At 36.8% G+C, this 21,639-nt stretch overlaps 1 protein-coding gene across 3 annotated transcripts in view; it reads right to left on the bottom strand.

Annotated features, from left to right (window-relative positions):
* Positions 1–21,639, bottom strand: part of SLX4IP (SLX4 interacting protein) — a 77,829-nt gene that overhangs the window by 12,947 nt on the left and 43,243 nt on the right. For all 3 annotated transcript variants that reach the window (XM_075749772.1, XM_075749770.1, XM_075749771.1), the window contains 2 exons: positions 6,702–6,779; positions 3,878–3,966 (listed from right to left, as the gene is read on the bottom strand). In XM_075749772.1, coding sequence (XP_075605887.1) covers positions 3,878–3,966; positions 6,702–6,779 — 167 coding nt within the window. The remainder of the gene's footprint in view (positions 1–3,877; positions 3,967–6,701; positions 6,780–21,639) is intronic.

The following is a 21,639-nucleotide window of genomic DNA, read 5'->3' on the forward strand; positions in this document are numbered from 1 at the left end:
TAGTTTAACTGTGATATTATATATATGTATATACACACACAGCTCCACGCCAAGATTAGCACTTATACAATGCGAATTGTGCAATTTCACAGTGTTTCCTTCTTCCCCTACCCAATCTGATATCACTTAACAATAAGAGTCTTTAAAGTATTCAAGATAACTAAATTCCACATAAAATATTCTACTAATCTTTACAAATTGCTGCTATCTGAAAAAAGTTTTCATTCTACCTTCCAACAGGCACACTATTCCAGCAGCATATACTGTAAAGTCTCCTGTTGATTACAGCTGAGTGCACATTTTTATGAAAGAACCAGAAGCCTCTTCCCAGCATAATCAAAATCCAAGCAAATAATGTAATTTATGCTCTTACGAGTTTTAAGAAAGAGAATTCTCTAGTGTACCTGAAGTATATTACAATGACAAAATTTATAAAATTAGAAATGTAAGAAGATGATTAAATAGTTTGCTTGTATTTCTCTGTTGAGGATTTAAAAAGCACTGGGCATATCTTTAGCACTTTTCTTCTCCTTGTGTACTTATCCAGGTTTGTTTGTTTTTAAGGGTAATATACTGTTTGGAAAAGAATCTTTCCTTTTGTATAATATTCTCTGTAACTTAACAAGGCTCAGTCAGTGGAAAACCTGAGATCTTTTTAATCAAGACAGGATCTCCTACTCCCCACTTTCTTTTCTGATTTCACATGAACAGTAATTTCAAATTTCCACTTTAATATCATCATTAGCTTAACCTCTTTCATGCTTTCCCTACAACCGCTTCCTCTCATAGATTCTAGTATAAAGCTGATGTGGTTATCAATGAATACTCCATTGTTAGCACATTTTCAAATGCTCACAAGCCTCCAATAAGCCTTCCACCCATTTCCATTTCCACTGTTTCTTCCGATAACCCATTTCCAATTTTCCATTTTAGCTCTCTACATAATAATCATCAAGAAAATGTCGTCATTGACAAAGATGACTAATCTCTCCAGAGCTCTCATATATTTCCCTGGGTTTCCTCTTTTGCCACGTTCCCAAAACTGTCGTCTTTTTCAAGATAAAACTATTTAAGATTACAAACACAGTTTGGCAAAACAGGAAACAATGGTTTTATGTTTAAACTTGGCATTAATCAGCCAGGCTATTCTTCCATCTTTTCCCTGAGACTTCCAATTTGCTCATGTATTTTCAATAACTTGCTGTATTGTTTATTTAATAGAGATTTTCCTTCTTCCAAAATGATTATTACTGTCTGCAGCCTGATTTTTAGATATGGCCGCAGGAAGACCTGTTTCTAAATAGACTTTAGAAATTAGAAAAGTACATCGCAATAGATTTCCTTCTATTTCAGCTCTACTCCTTAGAAGTGCCCTCAAATCTTTTATTAGTTTATGCTTAAAGCTAATTTGACAGAGACTGCCTAAGCCACCTTTTCCTTCATCTTACAAGATGCATCACAGAAGGCTTCAAATGGCTTCTCTCAGCAATTGATGCTAAGGTTTGTGCTTGTGAATCTCTCATAAGCAATCTATTTATGATCTTTCCCAAGATGTAGGACATAAGAATTTCATTTAATATCTGGCTACATCCCTTGAAACTCTTAGTCACCATCTATTTCAGAGATACAGAGAATAGCCCCAAAGGCAGTGAAAATGCAAAGAATGAAGTGCTGAAGATAGGTGAAGGAAGAGTGAGTTGCAATGAGTGAAAGAAATGCGTCTGTATGAGGCTGACATAAAACTGGTTCCAAGTAATGGGAAAGCAGGGCATTCAGACTGACTTTTCTTGACAAAGCTGAGGAATGAAAGCTTGACCCAAACCGTAAAACAGCATAAAAGCAGTTTAAACAAAAAAAGATTAAGTCTTGACCAAGTCAATCACAGTGACATTAAGCAACACTGAAAAGCGACAAAGTCTCCATTAACGTATAGTCAACTACTTTTATAAAACACAGACAGGCCCTCAAAACCAAGGGTGTGAGCTGATTAAACATATAAAAACTTGCATGCAACATTATGAAATTATTCAAACCCAAACAACAGAGAGAAAAACAAAACATATGCCTCATTTTTAGCCCATGACAGAATATACTGGAGTGTATCAACGGAAAGGTCTTCTGGGTGGTCTTCTGTAGTCTCATTAAGAGTTCAAGCATACTCGCTGCTAAATTGCATAGAGAAAAGCACACACACAAAGTGCAGATCCTCGGCCTTTACTTCTGCAGTGCCAAAAACTTGAAATTACCTCTCACTGGCGATCAAACACTCCCCCAGTTTGGCAAAGTACCGAACTGAGTATATGACAAATTCATTACTAATGTGCTGCAGAAATTCTGGATCAACAAAACAGTCCAGAATGGACTCTTTACGTTACAGTGGCAAGAATTAAAGAGATACTTAAAAACATCTGCTGAGGGTCTCTTCATATCTTGTTAGTTCTTCAAATCAGGACAGATGGCTTAGCGATAACGTTATCTTATTCTCTCCTACCAACATGCTACACTGACTGTTCCAGCCAGTTCTATGCACACCTATTGAGCCTATAAGTAAAGCAAACTCCAAAGACTTTATTACTGATTAAGTTATGATCCCACCAAGAGATGTATTTTTTTTTAAAACATGGAAGTGTTTACACTCCCTTTAAAGCAACAAGGAGTTTCCATAGATCAAGATTAAATTTTGAAATAGTCAAGCTAAAGTTCATAACATTGTGTTTTTCCATTTGCCTTCTCTTTACCAGACAGAATCATGTGAAAGAAACTAAAGAAAACTTTTCTCATCTTTTGTTTTACGTAAAGATAAAAATACCAAATGGGGGAACTGGATTATCTCATAAGAGATACTTAAACAAGAAAAAAAAAGTAAATTATTTCTCAGTCAAAATGCAGAGACAGGATTTTCTACTTAAAGCATCTAATTAGTTTTCAAGACAATACTGAGAAAGTAATAATTTTCAAAATAGAAAAGCAGTTCTAAAGCAGTTAGTTGTGTGTTTGTTGTTTTTTTTCTGAGACAGAAAACATTTGCTTGATCCTTTGACATTTAAGAATACTTACTAACCTAGGAATCAAGATAACAAGATCTCCATTTAGTATAAGAAATAAAAATACCCTGTTTGATATTAAAAAAATACTAAGTTAATGAGTAGAACTTCTTTTTCCAAGGGTCAAATATACTTTAATACATCTAAGATAAACTACTAAAACATACATAGACCTCAGCGTGCAACACTGACTCTTACTGTGAGTACAGAAGAGACCGCCTGCCGTACAGCAGGCCACTTGGGTCAATGTGAGGACTCCTGAGACAATCAGCAGTTAACTGCAGCATAAAATTCATAAGCCTTTGACCCTGATAAAGCCTTCAGGATGAAATATTTAAGTAGAATTGTTTATAGTATTTAACTACACACCACTGTCTTTTTCTCCATACATTTTTGGGGACTTTTTTTTTTCCCAGCAGGGCTAGCACTGATCCATTTGAACTGTTTTGCAGAACAAGTGCTAGGAAAACATACAAGAAACCCACAGACATTAAAAACTGGCCCATTATAATCTTGGCAAGTAAAATGTTACAAGGACAAAATATAAAGGGAAAAAAAACATTCTTAAATCAAGGTGCTAAAATCATACCTAGCTTTCTAATACGTGGTCTTTTTCTCTGAGCCTTATGTGGCTCAGAAAATGCTGAGTTTCCAGAAATTCCCATTTTTGTCTGCTTCAGAATGTCTTTTTGAATACTTCAGCCTGACGACTAATGTGACTTTCTGGTTCAAGATGACAGTCACAAATATGTGAATAACTACATCTATATATAAACATTCATCTTACCATTATAAAATAAACCAGAAAATTTATAGAATGGTTTTGTACATACCAATACACCATTTTCACATGTCCAAGCACCTGGATTAGATTCAAGTTTACTGACACAAACTATAAATCTGTCTGGAAACACACGTAGCTCTATAGAAAAATAATTGAAAAGATGATTAGAAAAATTGTAACCATATTGAAAATCACACATAATGAAAACATATATGTTATTTTAGTAAACAATTTATTTTTTAAATTGCACACTAACTCAGTTCATGCACTCCACTAGTTTAACCACTCTCTTCAACATCCCATCTCTCCTTTTGTTTTGCCTTTTTTTTTTTAAACCATTCAAAAAAATCAATAAGTCAGAGTAAGTTTAGTTCCCAAGAGAATCGTCATGGCTGCACATTAGTCCACCTGCACTTCTAGACAAATACATCAGACAGAACCAACAGACAAACCACTTAACGGTGATTTCTTTTGTGCTATTCTGGTGATGAGTCTTTTCATCACAAAAGCTGTAAACTATGTTTATAATACAGCACAACATATTCAGTCAGGACTTGGCATAAAAACTCAGCATAAGGCTATGTGTTTCAAACTCTGCCTACAGTGATTTTTGAAGTCATTAAACAAATTGGTTAACTGCTACTGAATTACGTATTTTTCTCACGATCACATGGTTTGTTGTGAACACAAAGTTTCCATTTACAAAGAATTAAAAATTGAAGGGTTCCCAGATTAGAATAGACCAGATGAAGTTTTATGCAGTACCTAGCAATGCTATGGAAAAGCACAGCTGGATATTTTGTTATTTTATATATCAGATTATTTCCAGATTACTGTCTTCATACTTTCAGCTTAGATTTTTTTGGTTTTGATTTTTGTTTTGGTTTCATAAAAAGAGAGTTACTAATTTTTAAAGTTAGTTATACCTCAAATACAAGCCATAGCACCCTATTTTCTGGGACAAGGAGGAGACAAGGCTTGCAGAAAAAACACGAGGTTGACCTCATAGATTTTTTTGGTACAATATATCCTCATAACAAATCAAGTATAGGCATTATGCACACAATTTGCCAGTGACTATCAGGTCATCCATACGGGCGACTGCCTCTCTACAAGGTACTGCTGCTTCACCAACAGCAGCATATCTCCATTAGTATCTGACAAATCTTTCTGAGTGCATACCAGCTGTGATTCTAGAGTCATTACAACGAAAGATGGGGATGTTGAAACACATTATCTTGCATTTGCCATTGGCTGAAAAAGCATACACAGAGACCTCAGCTGCATCTGTACTGGCACAACAGCTTGTTAAGCTACTATAACTTGATAATGAGTATGAGCCTTTCATAACCCTTTCAGAAATATCAACTCTGTTAGCAAAACCACATCTGAGGAAGTATTCATGCTGTGCCTTATGTCCAGACTATTCTTTCTCTGCTCGTATCCTCAAGACTTGAAAAGCCACCCGCAAAGGTCTAGTACAATGGCTTTCAAATTGCGAACAGTCTATAGACATCTTCCAAATGGGCTACAAAAGAAAAGCTGGACAACTGTTGCAAGGACTGAATGTGTTATGTGGGGTTCCAGTAATAGCCTCTTAGGTAAGTTTACTTGAGATATTGAGTGAGTATCACCAATTAAAGTATGCAGGATTCTTCTTCTATTAGGCTCAAAATCTGTTTTTTGTTTATGAAGTCCTAGGTGTATCTTACAGAATGGAACCAGTGGTGTCAAATTCTTTCATTTTTTGAGGATGTGTGCTTATTTGCTATTTATTGGGAGTGAAACCCAGCAAAATGAAGTTATTTCTTGTTAGGAACTTCATGTGGAAGCAAAGTTTTGACTGCAGCATCAGAACCTCTCTTCTTGGCAGCACTAGTAGGGCAAGTTCATTCCAGTTAGACATTTTTATTGTTACATTTTATAACTATCTCACTTGCTGGCTAACAAAATGAAAGTGTCTTTAGGTATTCATTGAGGCTTTAAAAATGTTCAAATCTAATAGACAGAAACCAATGTTGAGATACCAATGCAGACATTCTGCTATTCTATTCTAACTTTTCTTCCGGGAGGCTAGAAGAACAAGCTTGATGAAATATTTAAAATCAACACTCTAATCTCTTCAACCATTATGGACTTAGAAAACAACTAGTTGGCATTTGGAAAGGTATGTAAACATTCACGATTATAATGAATTCCTACAAAAATAAGAAATTCTTTAAAAATATCCATTCAAATATTTGATATTTTTTTCAGGCACTTAATTGATTTATATTGCTTTTTTTAATACAAAAAGCTTAACACAAAAGGCAGTGATCATTATAGCTCCGTTTTATTGCTGTTGGTGGGATAGGATTGATATCACTTCCTTCCAGAGCATCTTGGCTTGAGAAAACATGAAAAAAAGATCTGGTCCAATGACATCACCTACGTAAAGATTTTATAGCGCTGAGGTGAATGAAAGCCTTTTCTTGCATACACTTGTACTGTACAGTTGATGTCACAAGACACTCGAGCAATAATGAAGTGATTCATGCTGCAACCTCTGGTTGATTCACCCTGCAGAGACTCAGTAAAATGCTGAGTCTCATCATACTTACAGAATTCGGTGTGGCTTAGCTGATTACCCTGGGGCAAGACATACACAAATTTAAAATAAAGTTTAAAACAAAAAATCCATCATATGTTAAGAAACACTTTTTTTTTTTTTGTGAAACATTCTCTGAAAAAAAACTAAAACAAACCCAAAACCAAGCTCTGAAAGAAATTTTGATTAAGTAGACCAAAATCTGACAAAGTATTAGTTCATGGTCCATTTTTTTCTCCCACAAATGCAAAATTCTAAGTAACACTAGAAGAAACTGATTTCTTACCACGATAATGTTTCCCTACAGCACAACGGAGATTAACCCATCTCTTCATAAAGTAGGCAGTAATGTGAAGACTCTTGGCTGCAACATAAAACAAAGGGATAATAATAAGTGTAAGGGTATCTTGGGCATTCTGGTTTCAAAGTGTCGCACATCTGCAAAGCCAGGATTGAGAGAAAGCAGCGGCAGCTCAAGAATACAAAAGAAAACGTAACTTTAAAGAAATATTTTTAAAAAGAAATTGCTCATACTGAAGTCTCCAGAAATTAGTATCTGAAACAGGGAAAATCTAAACAAATTACTAACCACCAAGCTCTCGTATCCAACCATAGAAATAAATTTAAATCAATTAATTGCTCAGAGATGTCATCTGCTTAGTAGCCTAATGTCACGGTCACTAGTCCTATAGGCTCGAGTCCTGTTCACTGTGGTGTTTTCATACTTATTCTACAAGAACACTGCAAATGACCATTTACTTAACTGCCTTCTAGGGAAAGGTGACGTACTCAAAGCTGATAGAAAAAATGCTGGCTATAAACCCCCCTTACACAAACAAATACAAAAGGTCTTAATTATCTACAATTCCATTGAATTAAGTAAGAAATGCATACATTTAAACTCCACAGTATCTACAAGTAGACAAGAGCTAGTCTGGCTGACCCAGCAAATACCTGTAACATACACAGAGGCTTCTTCAGTTTCTACTCCTGAGAACAACAAAAATCCCTGTGCATCAGAAAAGGATAGAAAGGATTCTATTACAGCGAAGAGAATATTAGACTACTGCTAAGGAAATCAGCTTTTACTTTTGTTCTACTTAAATTCCTAAATGACCCTGAGTAAATCAGTTAGGGCTTGATTCATAAAGGTATTTAGCAATTTAACTCCCACTGAAATTGAAAAAAGTTAGCATCTGTGGCTCCTCCTCCATAGTCTCTCTGTACACCTCACTAAAATGAACGTGCAAAAGAGAGTGTTATTTCCCCTAACTCTGATGGGTTTTGCAATACTTAAATTATTGCTGCTTCCAAGACAGTCAGATACCCTAGGTGCAATTACCACAGAAGAGTTAGAAATGCTTCTAATCTAACCATTTACAAAGAAATAAGGAAAGCTTGTTTGTTCCAGTCTCAGTCTCTGCTGAGCAAGTGCCAAGGCATGCCTTATTTCTAAGTATAAGCCCCAAAATGCATGTCCTCTCCTGCACAGTCTACAACTCTCCTACTTGTAGGAGATCTCCGGGAGCTCCCCATCAAGTGCTGTTCAGCATCACCTCTCATTAAGAACTACAGTTATTGATCACAATCAATCCCTTTGAAATTTATCAGCCATCTTTTTTTCCTTCCCCTCAGGAAGATACCTAAAATTTGACTTCCCTTTAGAGATCAAGTCAAGATGTGACAAGTTGAACCATCCCTTAAAAATGATGAGCGCTGGAGAAAAAATTGGATGTAATCCACCAGCTTCATTAACTGTATATTTATGAGCACAATTAAAGAAAATTACTTTTAGCTATTTCCAGTTGGCATCCACAATTCTTTAGATTTGTTTGTAGGGTTAGCCAAATCAAAGAATTTGCCCTGCATATAAGTTGTTAGTGTGCTAATAGCACCTTCCACTGTGACCTCCATACCCTGAAAAAGTAACATTCCTAAAGTTATGACTTTGCAAACAAATCGTCAATCAGAGAGTAAATATTAAGAGAGTCTTTCCACTTCCATTTGTCTGGGATATTCTAAATGCGCTTTTCTTGAGAGGAACTTAAAATGAAAAAGGGTGAATCTTTCACTTTTCACAGGGAAAAGCGTGATACTTCATTCCTGAAATTCTATGAATCAGTGACATGTCTATCTGTTTATTTTTCTTGCTATCCTGGTATTCTCTGAGAGGTTAAGTATTTAATCATATTTGATTGACTAATGGCCTGAACAAAGTTTCAAATTCCTCTTCAAGGCCCTTGATTCAGCTAGCTACTGGTCTCTGGAAGAGAACACCTACCTCAAATCTAACAAAATAAATAATTACGTAAGAGATCAAGACACCTCTACACTATTATTGCAGTGTCAGCTCAACTCTGAAAGTCTTATAAAGCCTTCACAGGGAGTTGCACCTGAGCTAATAAGCTCAGCCCAGAGGGACTAACACTAGAAAATAATTTTAGTTGCCATGATTATTTACTGCTTGACTTTGCTGAAAAAGCCTGAACAGATGATTTGCTGTTTCTTATTGCAAACTGTGAGAAAATGTTAGGACGCGTTACATTCAAGATACCTGTATTTTGAAAGTATCACACAGCTACACTCATCAAATATTTTGAAACTCTCTTGTATGTGACATCTGATCTAATCCATAGTCAGCTGAAGTTTGCAAAACTTCCCTAGTTTTAAAGTTGCCAGAGTTACTGCAGAACTATAAAAACTGTGATATCCTTTTTCTGCTTCCTTCAAGAGAAATATATTATCCAATTAACTATTCTGCTTCATGAAATAAGAAACTAAAAAACAAGCCCCAGAAGAAAACCTTTTTCTCTGACAACCTCATGCCCCTTGCAGCTTCTAAAACTTTCTACGTAGTTACTCAGCATGAGTCGAAGGCTGTTCTCAAATCCAGACTTGTCCACCATCAACACTGTTTCTATACTATCATATACTAACGTTGGCTTTGGGCAAGCTGTGGATTATGCTCCAGGGAAGATGGCCAGTGTATACTCAGCAAGGACCAAAGCTCCTGTTCATGATATCTGGAAGGACAGAACAAGTGATCTGTACCGAATGATCCAGCGCTAACTCCTTTTAAGCACACCATACAAGTTTGAACCTCGAACTACAAATACTGGTTTGCAGCCAGTAATACAGAGAGAAATTTCACTGATCTTAGGCTCAGCAAACCCACTTGGCCCAATCTTCAGTTTCCTCTTCATCATGCAACGTAGACAAAGTTCCATTCATAGATCACCACCACAGAAATAAAAATTAAATTGTTGTTAATGATTTGGAGTTTTGGTTTTCTTACTTCAAAACCGTGCACCTAAATCATCAGGTTCCAAAAACAAACAAAAAGAAACAAACAAAACCCCCCAAACCCAACAAAATACAGAGACCCTGAAACCCAAAATGTGACTGAATAAAAGTGGTTCTAGAAAAGCCACACTTCAGTTTCAGCTGAAATATGCGCCAGTGAGTGCTGCTTTTTAAGGGAATGGTAATTTGCCCTGCTTGTTATGTTTCATAGTCCCAGGACACTGAGAGGAAGTATCAGACACTGACTCTTTACTGTAAGACTATCCAGCAACACTTGTTTTCCAAAGGAGTCACAGCCAAGCTGACTTGTGCTTCCCAAAGGCTGCCAAGAAGAGGCTGTGGTAGAGCGTGGAGCAGTGGGAAGCCCTCTCCCACGGCTATTACGGACCATTCATCTGGGAGCCTGGGAAAATGCCTCTGAGCCGCCGAGTTATCTGGAGCAGCCTGGCAGGTGTTCACTTCCCAGCACAATCTGGCACCTGCGTGGCTCCGTAACTAAATTCAGTCAAGTCTTCTCCGAAGGCACGGTACAAGCCTAAGAAGGCCAACTGCCCCCCAAACATTTCCATATCTGACAGGCACCTATTTCTCATCACACAGCATTTTTATACCATCTTTAAAAAAAACACACCTATTTTTCCTCCCAGCCTAGATGCTGCACATTTCTCACAGGCAATGTTCTGGATTAGGACTGCCTCTACATTTGGAAAGTAACAACAAAGCAAATCATTGCAACACAGAGATATTAAAAAAATAAGAGGATGAATTTCTTATGCTACAACGTGAAAGTAAATACATAGGTGCATTAGACTTTCTGAAATACTACATTGTACATTTAAAAAAATAATCTACATTTTGCTTATGCTAGATTAATTATTCCACACAGATTAAGCTATACTAGTAATAATGTTTACAGTATATAGAGCTTTTCATCTTCAAAGTGCTCTAGAGACATATTATTACATTGCTTTTTAGCAGTCATATTTCTTCACTTAAAATTATTCACCACCAAATCCAAATTCCTGATCGTTTGTAAACAAAACAAAAAGGGAACCTTTTATTCTAAATCTACTGGTAATCCTACAGCTTTCCTTCCCCAAAACAAACATATGTGTCCATAGCATGTCCTCCAAGGTAGGTTGCCATTTCTAATTTAGTCAAAATCAAATGTTTGCACGTAAGTTTAAGTCAAAGTCTAGGATAGACCAGGGACAGCAGACACAGGTCAGCAGATACAAGAAGCTATCGAGACTTCCTGAGCCTTTTCAGGTATTCGGAATCAGTACAGAATTTCTGTATTATCTCAGGCACACACACAAAAACCCCCACAACCCGAACTTCATAGTTAATGACAACAAGCATCTTCACCTAGTGCAAATTTTTCTACACCAAACAGTGGGTTTCAGAACTACTTAAACAGCTGAGGATGGCGTCCACTCTTTCCATCCATTCTGCCATCAGCTCAAAGAATTTTATTTTATTATTATTTCAAGTGACAATCACAAGCAAGTACACAGGAAAATGTGTACTGATCAACGCAAAATAAAGCCCATAAACTTTTAAAAAAATGTTTAAGACAGAAGAAAAATACATTTAGGCCATTAAATTTATATACATAAAGTATGGACTGAAAAAACCCAAACAAAACAACTCGGGTGCAGTATTGAGTGAGTGGATGAGTATTGCTTCAGGGTCTGATCTTGCAAACTCTTATACCTGCAAATAAATTCAGTGATGTAATTCACCTCTGTCATTTTCCAGGGTGGCTTACAGTCAGTTTAAACTAAGTGTAGATGAAAAAAGATTACTGATTTTTTTCCCCCTCCTTACTCTTTCACAATTTCATTAGTATTAGCGCTATTCTTCTATTTGCTAAATCTTCTGAACACAGGCCAGTTGCCAACACAAATAGGTGAGAGATCTGTCCCGTCAAGGATGTGGGGACAAGAGTTAGTTCCTGTCAGGGAACAGGGTCCCTGACTGGAAGACAGATATTAACCTTTAAATGAATCTAATCAAGACAGGATGAGATACGTCTAGCAGAAGCCTCTCTGCTATCAGAATGTTGATAGCTAGACACAGCACACATCTAAAACCTTCAGAATATGAGTCATTAACAGTGAAACTGGACTCAGCCATTTTAGGAAATCCAAGAGCAGGGTTGCAGGGCTTTCCTCTAGCAGGAGAGGTGTGGAACTCACTCTGAAATCAGAACTATACTGGCCAAACTGGATCCAGGATAATCCAGGATAAGGCATTTCTTTGCCTGTTTGTCATGGGTATTCTGGAAGAACGAACTGAGAAGAAAAGCATGTATGATGCACCTGATGGAGGTCCTGAGAACACGTCAGCTCTGAAGGACAAAGACCTTCTTCCCCTCACTAATACTTGAGATGGAGAGGCAGGCTGATCCAGTCCTGGCAAACAGCGCTTAAGACCAGGTCTCTCAACACCCATTCATCATGTATAAGCAATAATAGCTAGCACCACCTGCCAATGCATTCAAGCAGATAAATGTAGAGCAATACATTTGATGGTCAGTGTACCATTATCGCAGACAACTGTTTTCTAATAGGAGACAAGATTTGATTTCACCCTTTTGTTGATCTTGAACTCAATGACCATATCATTAATTGCATGTGATGGGCTTTAACACATGAACTAAAAGCTATTTATGAATCCTCACTGTTTTGAACATATAAACTGTATTCCAGAGGAAGCCACATGCCTGGACTTCTTTAACCACTGGAAGGAGCCCAACAACTGAGACAAAGGCTGAGAAAGGCATCTGTTGCTACCAGCCAAAAGGCAGAAAGAATTGGAAAACAAACCCTGTGGTAAACGCTGTCTGACAAGTCAGCAGAAGAGGAGAGAATCTAAAGTCTTTTCAAAGTGGCTGCATAGTCATGAAGGAACCACTTAGTTAAAAACTATCTGATGCCCCATTTGCACATCAAACTCAGCATCTCCCCCAGACTGGCCAGACACAGCTGTATCCAAATGGAGCAATGTCAATTACTTCCATCACTGAATTCCTCGCTTTAGTTTCTAGCTAAAATGAAACGCAGACAAGTTTGATGTCCAGGGCACTAGAGAATACATACATTTAAAGCACATGCCTCTCTCAAAAAAAGTTAAGACCTTTCAGCCTGTCTCTGTGGTTTTGTTCCTTGAGGATATCCATGAGCTTCACGAATTTTTCTGATGCCATGAAATACTTGAAAGGGAGAATTTTGTATTTTACATGTCAGGAATCTCTACAAAGCAAAGTCTCCTCTAGCACAAACACTCAACCAAAACGTGGACCTCAACCTTTCAGAATTTAACAGACATGACTGATTCCCCTTATTGTTCATTAGAACAACATAATCGCAGGTGCCAGTACTATGATGCTGAAAGATTTGCAAATAAAGTCAGTCAAACCATTCATGGGTCTCCAGGCTCTATTTTTTTCCTGGCAATAGGAAATAACTTCTGCAAAACTTCTTTCCCAAGAGGAAAGGGGTTTAACCCTATAGGTCCCACAGCTGACAAGACTTTCATCTTCTACCAATAACAAGGTCTCTAGGCAAAAAGATGTCAGGAATATAGCGCATCACACAGCTACAAAACCTACGGGTTTGGTGAAAAAAGCCTGACAGTCTGCCACTGGAGACATGATGGGAAACAACGAGAGGGAAAGAAAAACTTGTAGCAGGTATCTTCAGCAGAACTTTAAAAAGATGGCATGAACGTGAAAAGGTAGTTTCTTCAAAGCTGATCCTGATATACAGCAGCAACAAATGTTCTTGTCTTTGTTTTTTGAGGACTCCTGTTAGGACAGCCCAGTGAGAGCTAAGAGGTAGATGTTGATGGTCATACCTCCTCTTTTTCTTCTACCCTATCATCTAGGGGACACTTCAAAAGAAATTGACTTCTAAGACACATGTGTGGACTTGAACCAGCAAGTGCTTCACATTGTTGTCTGAACAAGGCAAGTTGTGCCAGAGGTTCATGGGTTTTTGTCTTTTCATGTAACAGACTCTTTTAGGTTTGTAAGAACACAGAACATAAGGAAATTCTAGAGTACAGCAAATAGGTGGAAAGTCACCACAATGGAGCCTTCTGTACTTTCTCTTTTTAAACGCTGGCAAATAGACCGTAATTAAATCAGCTGCTGAAAGGCTCTAGTTCCAAATAAGTCTCCACCTCTTTCTACTCTCACAAGCTCTGATGCAAAGAGAACACCACCAAAAAGACCAAGACCAGCCCACGATTGTGATCACCTGATCAGCGCCACTCAGCTCTAGCAGTGAAGCAAGCACTGGTTGTGGTGCAAAGAGATGGAGACTGACTGCAAGATGGTTTGTAACAAACTGCTCCTTTTAGCTTACTCAAGCGCAGTGTTATAAGGGACCACCTGAATTCTGCAGCTCAGTACCTTGCAGTTTCTGGCATCAGTGTAACAGATAAGTGAAAAAAAAAAAGCACACAGAACATTCTCTTTTGCAATTCTAAATACCAAATTTAAGGTCTTTTTGTATAAAAGTTCAAAAACCATGAGCTTGTCTTGTGCCATGGGAAGACAATAGAAAAGAACAGACAGGCATTGCCCACATCCTATGACCCACAGGCAGGCACACACACGAAAAGAAAACTAAGTATCTTAAAAGAAAAAGAGTGCCCACAATGCACATTCAAGATTGTGCTGGACTTTTTTCCCCTCCTCTTTTCAAGTAAATGTCTTTATTATTTGCTGTACTAGTAAATTTTTATTTACATCCGTATATTTTTAAGAAATTAGAGCCCAGGCCCTGCAAAGCTTTGCTGGTGTAGTTTTGTTTATGGTCTGTCACTTGTGCCTTTGTAGTCAATAGAAATACTCAATGTGTAATAAACACAACATATCTAGTACCCCAATGGTAAATCAAATGCACAGAACTGCCCTCACTGAAACTACTTCCGCAAAGAAAGTATGCATAAAACTTTTTTTCAGGAATTGGTCTTCCATGTCTATCTGGGCAGATTTCTGTAAAGCCTTTAAACATTTTCCAAATATAAACAAACCCACAAAAATGTTTGCAATTTAAAAAGTTGTATTTTCTCTCTACCTTTGTCACGTGATAATGAAACAAGAGCAAATAACAAAGGAGAGTATTATTGTGTAATATGGTAACATGGAAAGTTTAAAAGAAATTCGTATTTAACCACAAAATTGCACCCACAATTACTTACAGTTATAATGAAAATAGAAAGGACTTCAATGTTCAACACATACCTATAATGATTATTTTTTTCTTAAAATGTAATGACAATTTTTGTTTTTCTTGGACTGCTAGTGATAGTTTGGGGACTTTTCTATTGAGACTTCTAGGGAATGCAAGGGTTAAAGATGTGTAAAACAGATTTTCTCACAGTTTAAAGAGAGCAAAACAACACATTTAGGAAATCAGACAGCTATAAGGTCAAAACGTTACACTTCCAGGTCAAACTTCTGGTTGCAATTAAGTAAATTCCTTTAAACATTTCTAGGGAAATCATATTTCTTTTAGGTTTTATTTCAAATCCCTATTCTTTCTTGCTTATACTGTAACCAAAACAATATTGCTCTCTTTAGACACATTTAATAAAGAGTACTTTTTTTTTTAAAGGAACTTGACATTTAATCTCAAAATAAAAATCAAATCCTTTTTTTTTCATCTCATTTAATACACAGTTGAACTAATTTGTTAAAAGGCAAAAGAAACTATCAAACTTAGTTAATTTTTTTATAAATAGATACGGTCTTCCCGTCCCCCTTAGAAATCCTACTTCCCTTTTTATTCACTTTCATTATCTATATTTTCATAGTAGGGTTTGGTTTTGGGTTTTCTGGGGGTTTTTTACTAAATCAAGCTATTTTCCCCCTCCCATGCAGTTATATGAAAAACCCTCAAGCCTAAGATGCTGACAATGGTCCTGATGTAAACACTTACGTGCCTGCTAAAACATACCAACAACCTCATGACTCCTAGCACTGCCCAACGAGATTATTCAGGTCTAAATACATAGAACCTCTGTCCCAGTAACACACAGAGATTTTCAGAGTTTCTTTCAGAAGTCCCAAACACACATCTGCATTATCTGCACACAGAACATTATCTGCACACGGACAACAAGCACAACAGGAATGCTGTGTGTGTGGTTTTTGTAACGCACGAGAGGCAGACCTGGTACGCATCTAAACAACTCACTATGTATGTTAGCAAGTGATACATGCAATCATACGTACTCTAGCTGAAAAAAAAAATGAAGTCCTAAAGGCATATTCATACTACACTAAAATTTTAGTCAAACAAAAGATATGAGCAGATTCAGGCATTATTTGCAAACACTTTTCTTCAGCAGAACACACATATTTTGTTAAACTGCCTTCCCTACTTTTATCTGTAGCATATTCCAGGCAAAACAGTTTTTGAGCTATCCCACACACATATTTGTAAAGGTCAGACAGCTAAGGAAAGTCAGGTCTGTCATACTGACCAAATAATTTCTTCTCTGGTATTTTAGACATTCCAATACAAGGAATTTGAGCATCCATTAAATGCAGACCACGGAATCTATAAAATTCTTCTAGCAGAAGTCCTATTTGCCATATTCATAAAGGATGGGAGAAGATAATTTAAAGTCCAACATATTCTTCAGAAAATTTCAACTGAAAGAGCGAGCACTCAAAAAAAAAACCCCAAGCCTATCTGCTACCTATTCCAACTTTACCTAGTGCTTAAATGGGTCCTAAGCAGCTGTACACTGATATCCTATCCTCTGTATTCCTGCTACCAAGTGACTATAGAAGCTTTAAAAAAACTATAGAGAGCACACAGGAAAAAGTACCTAAAGACATAAAAAAGAATCAGGCAAATAAGAAATGGCAAGTGCTTAGGGACAGATTTTCAAAATCACTCTGTGTGAACTCCAAAAATGCTGAATTCCCACTTGGGACAAACAGATGCTAAGGGCTCTTTCAAAAGGTAGCCGTATGTTCTCTGGCCTACAGGAGAGTCACTTTGATATTCTCAAGGGAATATCAAATCAGAAATTAAGGTGAGGTTCATCTTGCCTAACTTGCAACATCTGCATCAAACTAGTATCCTAAACTTCATTTTTAACTGATATTAACTGCCTATTAACTTCTAGCCAGCTTTGATAAACTGAAAGAGGAGACATAATTCCACATTTTAAATACACACGATTAAAGGATATTGACTTTTTGATTAGCTATAAAACTCCAAAGATAAACTTTTAATTTGCATAAATATGTGTTTGCATAAACTTAAGTACTAACAGCAAAATTACTATGCAGATCTACTTGGATGCTATAGAAAGACCTTTGGAGTTTATACAGGTATACGAGATAGTAGCTGTCCACATTTGTGCATGCATCACACTTTTCTTCCCCCCCCAAACACACTTAAGAGTAATTTTCATAATATTTTTTTCTTTTCATAAAATGAAAAAAAACATATGGAAACAAGATGGAAGCAAGAAAAAGAAGCAGAATGAATTAAGGCAGATATTAATTAAAGGTTAGAGGTCAAGGCTGTTTTCAAAACCAAGGCCAGATTCTTTCTTTTCACAAAAATACACCAAATTAAAACCTCTGCTGTTGTTTTAAATAAAAGATATTTCTTTTCAATACAATACTAACTATATAAAACACTTTATTAAGGGTATCTTTAAAATAAATACACTATTTCATTTCCTATCCAAGGCCATAAATAACTTCACATGGGAGCTGCAACTAGGTAAGAAATAAGGCTAACACATTCAATCCACCTGGTGCTGCAGCTGCCCCACGTAAGACAGGGACAGCAATTGCTAAAACCTCTGCAAATACCAGTTTAATAACAGGAAGACAAGTTAGATCCTTCAATCTAGAAAGTGCAGAACTTTCTCTGACAATCTTTGCAACATGCTGACTCTCTCTGACATATTAATGAGTTTTCAGTTTATAGCACAGGCTTTTTCCAGAAAAGTATGATGATAAGAAAGGCCATACCGGGTAAGATCAAAGGTCAATATGGCTAAATGCTTTGCATGTAAAAGCCACTATCAATGGCTACAAGCGGAGACTAAATACAAGAGCAAAGTGCATGTGGTTATTTCCCCAATACTCTCCCAGCCTCCAAGCACTCTCAGCTCAGGCCTTTATTGAACCAAAGGAGATCTGTGAATTCTGTATCCTCCCTGGATTACTCTCCCGTGTTCTCTTTCAGTTCTGCAGACTCAGCACAAGCTTTTACTATACCCATTATCCTTTGGCAAAGAGTTCCACGGTTCTGCTAACTACCATGGAGCTTCCAATACCTTCGTTTGATGCCCTCTTGTTCTCAAATTGGAAGAGAAGGGGAGAAGAAATGATTTTGTAGATCTCTCTTGCATTCTCCCTAATTCATATATTTTCCAGGCTGAAGACTCCTAGCACACTTAACTGTTCCCTGTATTTTGTATGTTCCCTGTATTGCATTTCCTCATCTTGGATCATCTTTGTTGCCCTTCTTGGAGCTTTTCCCAATTCTGTTGTATTATAATCTAGGGTAAGGAAAAAAAAAAAATCACTAAAAAGAAAATACCCAAACAGCGCATCAGTATGGTTTTTTTTTTGTTCTTGTCAAATATCCTCTACCCTGAGAAAAGAACACCAAAAAAATTCAGATATATAAACCTGATTATCTAGAAGAAACACGTTTTGGTGAAAACAACATACCTTTATTCCCCATTAGCTGGCTGTAAAAAATGAAAAAAGTAATCTAAAGCAAATACAGGAAATATTAAGTACAAGATACTAATCAAAACATTTTTCATAAGTTATTGCATAAGTTACTGCATACTTCAGGGAGCTACGAGGCTCTGTTGTCACAGACAGATGAATGTAAGTTTAAAGTTCACAAATATCTGCAGGACTTGGCCACAAATCATAAATGAGTCCATTGTAAAGAAGCTGCAATATAATTCTTTTGAGAGACAGAAATTATAACGTGCAACTGCAAACATCAAAGTTCATTTAAGAGACTTCTGTCCTCTTCAGTCCCCTATGGTAGCTTATCTGCCATAGCTTACTTTCCCTCCAGTTGCATGCATCAAGTTTTTGTGGGGTTGCTCTTTAAGCAAGATAGGTGAAATGATTCTAGTTTAAAACCAAACAAAACACTATTTCACAGCAGAGGAATAAGAGTTTGCAGCTGGGAGGGTGGGAATAAATCAGTTTTGCTGCTACAGGATTGTAATGTGGAACATACCCTACAAACATCTTACACAATTCACGTTCTACAGTAATAGTGAACACTCGTAAAGCAAACCAGGGCAGTCTGAAAACTGTGTTTTCCTTAAAAACATCATAACAATCAAATTAAAATGCAAGGCCAAAACAGTTTGGAATATTTACCATCATGATTTATTGTATATTTTTTGTGTTTTTATAGGAGCCAAAAAATAGTTTCAGAAGCAACAGAAATGTATTTTCTTATGAAATGGCTCCTTATTTAGTATTAAAAGAAATGCATAAGATGTGAACTTTGACTCCAGATCTTTGTAAGGCTGAACTATTCATAATAGCACTGGTACTTCTTCCAGTTTCTCATTTTAGTAAGCTTATCGGAAGTCAATGTCTGAAAATTTAATGTCTGATACTTCTACCTGTTAATAAAATTCAATCACATTTGCAAAAAACGACTGAGGGAAAGATGGACAGACACACACAGAGAAAACATGATCACAGTAAGTCCCATTTCCTTAGAAAACTAAGTTAAAAATATTAAAAAAAATATACACAATCCCAGAGAAAGCAGATAAAATCAAGCTGGGAGCTCATTGTGCCATGTGACAGCATGGTCTCTGATTATTTTCACTGTAGAAAAGACCGTACAATAAAAAGATCTGAAATCAAGGCAAAAATGTTTCACCCTCAAGCCAAGAAAAACAACAAGAAAACATCTGAAAATTACTTGTAGGATAAACATAGTTAACTTTTTCCTCCCTCAAGAGGGGGAAAAAGGTCAGTTTACAAGATACCTTGTTCCTTCCTTCCATTTCTAACACAGACATTTCCACCAGCCAAACTTTCTCTCCTCCTTTCACATCCTTCTTTTTATTTCCTCTGTGCCCATGTAAACTTTGCCTTCTTCCTTAATTTTCCATGGTCTTCCCTTTGTTATTCTCCTGTTTCAAATATCTCCACTTGATCCTCTATGTAGCCTCTTGTTACTTAATTCTCATTGCTCTTAATCAAAACCACCCACCTGCTGTGGAACATGAAAACACAGGCTCTGCTTTTAACTTGCTTGAGTCTACAGTAGTTGAGCATTATGACACACTAAGATGCTTGACATCATCACTAAAAACCAGTATGTGTTACTGAGTGGTGCAAAGTGAAAACATATGGTGTATATATATAAAAACCTAAGTTCTAACTTTAAAGATTATACATTTCTAAAGTGAAGTAGAGGGTGGTTTTTAATAAGAGAAGTTCACTAATACATGGGGTTTGTTATTGGATGGGTTACATTCACTGAACTTCAAATAATGCAAGAGAACCACACCTGATCGATGCCCTTCTTGTGTGATTTTGGCCATGCAGATTGGATGCAGGCAAAATTAAATCCTTGAAAATCTACCTCACTTTAAATTTCTCTTAAAAAAAATAAAACAAACCAAAATCAAACACGTTTGGACATTAATTAAACACAGGAAATGGAGAGTTTATACCAAAGCCTATGTCCAAAGACTAAATTAAAGCTTACTTTGGCAAATAGTTCCTACTGGCCATTTGGGAGGGGTGGGGAAATTGTTCAGACAGAAGGAAGAATAGGAAGAACTTGCTTGTCTTGGCTACTTTCTCTCATTTTTCCATTCTTTCTTTCTCTCTTCTCCTGTGTCTAACACCCACAGATTTCCTAATGAGATGGTATGCGACCCACCACACACTGCTGTGTGGGTGTAACTTAAATGAAAAAGAAACGTAAATTAACAAGTAACATGCATGGATATTTATATTATGTGCCACAAAACTGAGAGGTGGTATTAAATAATATTAAACATAGTATAACATTAATACTAAAAAGAAATTGTGATAGGTGAAAATTTTCTCTTCAAAATAGTTATGGTAGCCAGCTTAACAACAGTCTTCTCTGCTCAACAGATCTAGACAGCAGAACAAGATCTGCTCAAAGTAGCTTGGCTTCTATTTCTGAAGAAAATCCTAATACAACATACTTTGATATTAGAGGTTGTCTAAAATCTTACTGATACTGGCCTAGTAATAATAATTCTAATAAATTTTGAATACATCCTGCAATGTGGAGAGCAAACTATTTAAAATTTACCTGAAAAAATGCAAGTTCAAATAGGGTGAAATGGTGACCTGGGATACTTGAAGTAGTAAATAATCAGCTAATAAGCATCTTAATGTTCCTTCTATAGATACACTCTTCCTTACAACAGTGGGGTTTTAACAGCAGTGAAACTCAAGACACAGACTTGCGTAACGTTGAGCAAAAGAAACCACATTCAGTTTGAAGAGCTCAAAAACTTTTAATAACCTCCAAATGCAGTAATAGCTGCAAGCTTAAACATTTCACCAGCAGCACCTACAGTACGTGTACGTAGTTAGCCACATACCAAGCTTGCGCATTTCTTTGTATACTACAAAACACTAAGCCAAACACTGGCCGGCTATCTTGCACTTCATCTGTTTGTAAAAAACCACAAAAACGTATCTGTGTACTCTGCAGACAGAACCAGTGATCCTAGAGAGGAACACAAAATACAAAAAGCATTTAGAGTCACATTTGAGAGATGCTAACGGCTAAAGACTATTAGACTGTGGCTCACCTAAAAGGGTCAGTCCCAGAGGTAGGTCCCAGTTGCTCCAGTGAACACCCACCTATTTTGTTATTTCCTTCTCA

The sequence above is a fragment of the Balearica regulorum genome, chromosome 3 (genome assembly GCF_011004875.1).
Source record: "Balearica regulorum gibbericeps isolate bBalReg1 chromosome 3, bBalReg1.pri, whole genome shotgun sequence".
NCBI lineage: Eukaryota > Metazoa > Chordata > Aves > Gruiformes > Gruidae > Balearica > Balearica regulorum.